At 49.6% G+C, this 7,604-nt stretch overlaps 1 protein-coding gene across 1 annotated transcript in view; it reads right to left on the bottom strand.

The window, feature by feature from the left end:
- LOC102477658 (complement C3) overlaps positions 1–7,604 on the bottom strand; it is a gene marked incomplete in the record, with an annotated part of 38,374 nt that overhangs the window by 20,882 nt on the left and 9,888 nt on the right. Inside the window, 8 exon segments of the mRNA XM_014592864.2 lie at positions 131–217; positions 351–402; positions 715–921; positions 2,645–2,784; positions 2,890–2,975; positions 3,499–3,610; positions 4,064–4,261; positions 5,015–5,095. Coding sequence (XP_014448350.1) covers positions 131–217; positions 351–402; positions 715–921; positions 2,645–2,784; positions 2,890–2,975; positions 3,499–3,610; positions 4,064–4,261; positions 5,015–5,095 — 963 coding nt within the window.

Here is a 7,604-nt window from a genome sequence, read left to right on the forward strand (position 1 = left end):
GGCCCCGCCCACATCACGCCCCACCTCCGCGGTCGCGCCCACCGCCACAGCCCCTCCTAGCTCGCCGGCCCCGCCCACAACGCGTTCCGCCCACTCCGAGGCCCCGCCCACTTAGCATCCCCTACCGCACCTTGAACGCTGATGAACACTTCTGCCTGCGTGCCTGGCACCAGGTTGAAAATTTCCCTTTTCGGCACTCTATGCGTATAGGTCGTTCCTGGGCAGGCACAACTTTCGGTGACAACAGGCTCTGGGGCTTGGGAGGTCAGGGTGCACAGGACATGGGGGAGCTCCGACCCCCCCACCTCCCTCCTTCCCAGGATCCCACGTGTCCCGTAGATCTCACAAACCTTGGGGGTTCAGGACGATGCTGTCAAATATGTGTTCTGTCTGACCGCCCGCCTGAGGGGTGAAATGAGGAAGCAAGTTAGCTACAAGGGTAATACTGATCATCCATAGGACAGGGACAGGACGCTGCGCTGCCAGGGCAGGGTGCGGGCCCAGAGAGCGGAGTTCCAATTCTCGCTGTCTGCTGCAGACTGGCTTTGGGAGCCCCTCGATCCAGCCCACGAGCTGAAACTGCAAATCCGTTCTCATACCTCGCTCCCAACTGTTCATGCATCACCCACCTGCCCTTCCCGTGACCAACACCCTGGGATGCAGGGGAAGCCCTGCTGTCCGTGCCTCCAGCAAGAGATAGGGGGTGCCGATTACCCGGACCAAGAGCGTCTTCTTCACGTGGTCCTGGACCCCGAAGCCCACAACCTTGACTTCCACGTCCACTCTGCCTATCTCAAGAGGCAGCATGACGAAAGGTACCATCTTGGAGGATGTGGGAGGCACGACCACCACCTTGCGGGTGGGGGCTTCCGGCTTGGACGCGCTGCACAGTGGCTCCTGGTGGGGGAACTCCACGCGGACCTAGGGCAGGATGGTGGGGGGAGGGTCTCGATGCATGGGGGTGACAGTCCCCTCCCTGCTCCCACCTGAGAAGCCCAAATAAGTGAGCACACAGACCCTGCCTGGTCAGAGGCCCCCTCTGCCACTGACATGCTGTGTGACCTCAGGCGAGCCCTTTAACCTCTCTGTGCCTCAGTTTGCTCAATTCGGAACCAACAATAATAGTACCCATCTGGGGCCAGCAGGTGGCGTGGTGGTTAAGGCCACTGGATTCCCACATGGCCGACCACAGTTCGAGTCCTGGACCTGGCGGCTTGCTTTCTCACTTTCTCTCTCTCTGTCTCTCTTAGGTCAAATTGAAATAAGCAAATGAATAAATAAAGTTAAATAAATAAATTAAAAAAACAGTACCCATCTGAGGAGGTTACTAGGAGGCTGAAATAAGGAGAAACTTTACAAGCTTTCCATTAGAGTTTCCAGTTCATTAACCCATTAGAATAATGGATATATCTATCTGCTTGCTTGCTTGCTTTCTTTCTTTCTTTCTTTCTTTCTTTTTTCTCTTTAAGTTTTTGCTATAGGGCACACGTGCTTGCCAGAGAGAGAGAAAGGGAAAGTGAGGAATCACTCCCCAGGGGGGACGGCCATGCCACAATCTCTTCTCCTCCATTCTCTTCCTGGGATCTTAGGCACACATGCCTATCACACGGCATGATTCTCAAGCTGCTGGATCTGGGACTTGAACTGTGCAGCTAGCAATGGGGGATCCAGTGCCCTAAACCTTCATGCCACCTGCTGGACACCATCTGCTTTTTTTTTTTTTTTTAAGAATTATTAATTAAATTAAACTAATTATTATTATTTTTTTGGAGAGGTTTTTACTATAGGGCACGTGCGCTCTCCAGAGAGACAGAGAGACAGAGAGACAGAAAATGAGAAATCAGCCCACAGGGGAGTTGGCTGCACCACAATCCCTTTTCCTCCATTCTCTTGGGATCTTGGGCATGAATGCACGCACACCAGTCGTGAGTTTAACCCACTGGTCCGGGACTTGAACTGCAGTCGACTACATGGGAGTGTAGCAACATAGCCATTACAACAACTGCTTTTCCTATTATTATTATTTTTTTAAATTTGCTATAGGACACATGTGCTCACCAGAGAGAGAGAGAGAGAGAGAGAACAAGCCACCAGTTCTGGGACTCAAACTGTGGTCAGCCATGTGGGAATCCAGCACCTTAACAACCACGCCACCTGCTACCTCCCCACCACCCCTGTCTGCTTTTCTTTTCTTTTTTTTTTGAAGAATTATTTATTTATTTAATTACATTAGTTATTATTCTTATTATTATTTAATTTGACCAGAGATAGACACGTAGAGAGAAAGAGAAAGTGAAAAAGCAAGTTGCCGGCTCCATGACTCGAACCACAGTCAACCATGTGGGAGTCCAGAGCCTTAACCACTATGCCCCATAGGGTGTGTACACTCCCTGGAGAGACACAGAGAGACAGAAAGCAAGAAATCACCCTCCAGAGGGGATGGCCACGCCATAATCCCTTCTTGGTTCTCCTCCTGGCGTCTTGGGTAGGCATGCACATGCGCCTGGCGTGAGTTCAAACCCACTGGGTCCGAGACTCAAACCGCGGTCGGCCATGTGGGAGCCCAGCAAGGTAACCACTACGCCATCTGCTGCCCCCCTTATCTACACACTGACAGGCGCTGGGCTGGGAGGAGAGGGCTCACCTTGACTTGACGGTTCAGGAAATTGTACAGCACAGCTTGGAGCTGAACCTGCTCATTCCTGACCACAGACGAGGGCAGCTTGAGGTCCACGAAGAATGGTTTCCTGACTGTCAGCTCAAAGGGGTCCGAGACGCAAAGACCTACAACCAAGGGCTCTCACTGGGCTTGAGCAGAGGCCACGTGCCCCGGGACTAGGAAAGGCCACCATCCTCCCGTGCCCTCCACGCTGAGCTCGCGAGGGTCACCTTGTCCGGCCTTGAGACTGACTGCTACAAGTTGCCATGTGGTGATGGAATCTGGCACGTTCGTGGTGATGGTATAGTGGGAGACGCTGTTGGCAGTGGTGGGGGGATGTCTCTGAGTTTGTGCTGCCTGGACAGAGCCTCTGGCTTGAGGAGTTTCTGTCCTGGGGCGTGGTCACCATCGCTCTAGAGCTGGCTTCTCTAGAGCAGTGCATTATCATGTACCAAGGAGCTGGCCCTCCCTTGTTTTCTGTTTGTTTTGGCTATAGGGCACGTGTGCTCATCAGAGAGAGAAAAAGGGAAATTCGAAATCACTCCCCCCAGGGGGATGGCCACACCATAATCCCTTCTCCTCCATTCTTCTCTTGAGATTTTGCCCATGCACACATAGGTACCCAACATGATTTTCAAACTACTGGGTCCAGGACTCAAACCACAGAGTCAGCTGTGTGTGATCTAACACTTTAACCAGCACGCCACCTGCTGGCCCTCCACCGAGATCTTTATCCCCACCCAGGTGACTCTGAGTCACCACTGGGACCATCCATGGTCAATGACCCCTAAAGATTGGAAGGTTGGGGACCAACTGCTGCCATGGGGTTGTTGTCCTACCCCGATTCACTTTTCGGCAGAGTGAACTTTCTCCACAGCCAGCTCTCAGGAAACAGCGTCCTCACAGGTGTGTCATCCAAGAAGAGGTCTTCGAACTCGTCGTCTTCATCAGCTGCAGAGAGTGGATGTGAGTGGAGGCTCCGGCTCATTCTTTTTTTTTTTTTTTCTTTGGAGAGGTTTTCGGTATAGGGTGCGTGCGCTCACCAGACAGACAGAGAGAGACAGAGAGACAGAAAGCGGGAAATCACCCCCCGGGGGGATGGCCACGCTGCAATCCCTTCTCTTCCATTCTCCTCTCAGGATCTTGGGCACGCACGCACACGTGCCCGGCGTGAGTTTAAGCGGGTCCAGGACTTGAACCGCGGTCGACTACCTGGGAGTCCAGCGACATAGCCATTATGCTATCTGCTGGTCCTTCCAGGTCACTCTTGTAGCCAATGAGGTTCCTCAGCAGGATCCTCCCATCCCATCCCCCCATGGCCTATATCACCCCTTAATTTGTCCATGGCACTCATAGCCCTCAATGGAGTCCCCCCTCCCATGCCTCCTGCCATGGCCTCCTTACTCGTCCCCAGGATCAGCTCTTCCTCCAGGGCTTCCTTTGTCAGGGTCTCGGCAAGATGGCAGCAGCTCAGAAAGGCAGCCACGCAGTCGGGGCCGTGGCGGACACGCAGGGCCCTCTCCACACACGGCAACGCCACTGGGCTCTCCTGGAGCCCAGCCTCACAGCACTTCCGCTCCTGCGGGGTCTTGAACTTGTTCACTGTGGACCCGAATTAGAAGGCGAGAGGGAAGATTAAGCCGGAACTAACACCAGCTCACCTTCCTTCTATTTAACCCCCATGACTACGGCTGACCTAATGCCTCGCCTACACCTTTGCCCCGAAGCCTCACCCTCAAGGTGAGCTCTGTGGAGAGGGCTCGAGTTAGAGAGAGGCAAGTTCACTTGTGGATGGTCACACAGCTCCCAAGGAGCAGAGCTGGGACTAGAACTCATGCTTCTAATACTATCCAGTGTTGCTTGCTTTCCATTTTCCTCTGACTTGAGCTCGGAGCATCTACCCCACACCCTGGGCTTAGGGATGGCAAGATCTGCTAGACGTTGCCCTTTGGAATTCAACACCCATTTTTTCTCTCACCCACATTCCTTCAGGTGCTATGAGGCTAGACATCTACAAACTACATTTCCCAGACTCCCTTGCAGCTAGGTCGCCATTTTTTTCTGCAACCAGGGTAGCTCCATTCTGAGGGTTTTGGGAGTGGGCAAACGTCCATGTTCCATTGTTTGCCTACCCACCTCATGAGAGATAATGGTAGCGATTTCATGGATTACCGTAGCTGCAAGGGGATGCCCTCGTGTCTCAGCGACCAGCCTTCTAACTTCCGCTTCTGCAGCCCTTCTAACGATTTATAAGCACCAAACTCCCACCATTAAATCACTTGAAAGACCTAGGGAGGTTTGGGTGGCCTGTGTAGGCCCTGGCGGATATACTCCACCTCCAGCTTTCGCTCTGACCTGCATTTCTCTTCGTCTCCATTCGCTTCAGGGAGCGGCGGCGGCGGCGGCTGGGAGGGGGACTCTGGGGACAAAGCCAGTCTGGGGGTCAGAGGAAATAATGAGAGAACAATGATCAAGATCATTATCAGCATCTTTTTTTAAATTTATTTTTATTTAACTTTATTTATTTATTTAATTAGTTAAATTTGACCAGAGAGAGAGGGAAAGTGAGAAAGCAAACCACTAGGATCAGGACTCAAACCATGGCCGGCCATGTGGAAGTCCAGTGCCCTTAACGACCATGCCACCTGCTGGCCCCCAACATCTTTTTTTTTTTTTTTTTAAAGAATCATTTATTTAATTCCATTTGTATTCATTATTATTATTTAAATTTGACCAGAGAGCGAAAGGGAAGGCAACAAAGCAAGCCACCAGATCCGGGATCCAGCACCTTTAACCATCATGCCACCTGCCAGCCCCTCATCTTTTTTTAAGAGAGATTTTGACTATAAGGCACATGTGTTTTCCAGAGAGAGAGAGACAGAGAGAGGAAGAAAGAAAGAAATCAGCCCTTAGGGGTGATGGCCATACACAATCTCTTTTCCTCCATTCTCCTCTTTGGATTTTGGGCACACACACACACACACACACACACACACACACACCAGCATGTTTCAAGCTACCAGGTCCAGGACTTGAACTGCTGTCGACTGTGTGGGAGGCCAGCACCTTAACCACTGCGCCACCTGCTGGTCTGCATTATCGACATTTTTCACGATGATATTATTGGGTGCTTACTGTATTCCTAGTGCCTTCTGTCCATCGATCGCCTCATTTCATCCCACAGTCTCCCATACCCAAGATTCAACACTTAAAAGCTGGGCAAGGGACCGGCAGGTGGCGTGGTAGTTAAAGGTGCTGGACTCCCACATGGCCAACCATGGTCCAAGTCCTGGGCCTGGTGACTTGTTTTCTCGCTTTCCCTCTCTCTCTCTCTCTGTGTGTCTGATCAGACTATAAAATAATAGTAATAAATAAAGTTAAATAAAATAATTCTTTTTTAATGTAAATTTATTTATTATTATCATTGTTATTTTCCAGTTTGATCAGAGAAAGAGATAGAGATAGAGAGAGAGAGAGAGAGAGAGAGGAAGTGAGAAAGCAAGTCACCAGGTCCGAGACTTGAACCGTGGTCGGCCATGTGGGAGTCCAGCGCCCTTAACCACCATGCCACTTGCTGGCCTCTAAAATAATTCTTTTTTTAAAAAAATAAATAAAAGCTGGGTGATCTTCAGCAAGTCTCTTAACTTCTCTGGGCATTCATTTCCTCAGGTATGTAAAATGAGCATAAGTATAGTTCTGTCAATGAGATCATATATATAAAAAGTACTTTGCAGTCCCACCAGCCATGTGGTGGTTAAGATGGCCGGATCCCATATGGCTGGCTGCACAGTTATAGGCCCAGAACTGACAGCTTAACAAACACACCAGGAGGCCAGCAGGTGGCGTGGTGGTTAAGGGCACTGGACTCCCATGTGGCCAACTGTGGTTTGAGTCCCAGACCTGGTGGCTTGTTTTTTCATTTTCTTTCTCTCTCTCTCTGTTCCTCTCTGGTCAAATTAAAATAAATAAATAAATAAATTTAAATAAAACAATCCTTCTAAAAAACAAAACAAACAGCAACAACCAAAAACCCACACCAGATGCATGTGCATACCTGCCCAAAATTCCAGGAGGAGAGTGGAGGAGAAGGGATTATGATGTGGCCATTCACCTGGGGATGCTTTTTCACTTTCTCTCTCTTTCTTTCTGTGTGTTAATGAGCTCACGTGCCCCATAGCAAATTATTAAAAAAGCACTTAACACAGGATATAGCATATAGTAAGTAGAAACTGTTACTGGGGCCAACAGGTGGCATGGTGGTTAAGGTGCTGGATTTCCACATGGCCAACCATAGCTCAAGTCCCAGACCTGGTGGTGGCTTGCTTTATCACTTTCTCTCTCTCTCTTTCTCTGGTAGCACATGTACCCTATGGCAAATTTTAAAAAAATTAAAACATAAATTAAATAAATAATTTTTAAAAATAAACAAAGAAGCTATCACTGATGCTACTATTTATAGCTGGAAAAGACATTCCTGGTTGTCTCCAACATCCACTCCCCCACCTACCACCCATGGTCTGTAGTAACCACACCTCCATCTTTGTATACCTCTCAGAGTAAAGACTACATTTCCCAGTCTCCTTTGAACTTAAGTAGGTCCATGTGACTGAGTTCTTGCCAATGAGATGCTAAAGAAACTTCCTCTCCTCCCTGCTTCCCTTCCTCCTGGTGCCATTTTGCAATATGGCAGAGCAACAAGCTAGAAAGAACCTGCGTTCCAGGAGGATGACCTCTGGACTGCTACTGAGCAGAAAATAAACTCCCATCTTGTTCAGCTACTGTTAATTTGAATCTTTCATACACACGGCCAAGCCTATATCATAACCAACACACATTGAGTGACTCCTATTATTATTATAAGAAATTGAGATTTGGAGAGAAAATGAGACTGGCCCATGTTGTTTCACACCAAACCCCACTAGGCAGTGCTCCCCCTCATTCCTGC

This window comes from Tupaia chinensis, unplaced genomic scaffold, assembly GCF_000334495.1.
Source record: "Tupaia chinensis unplaced genomic scaffold, TupChi_1.0 Scaffold138665_1, whole genome shotgun sequence".
Taxonomy (NCBI): Eukaryota; Metazoa; Chordata; class Mammalia; order Scandentia; family Tupaiidae; genus Tupaia; species Tupaia belangeri.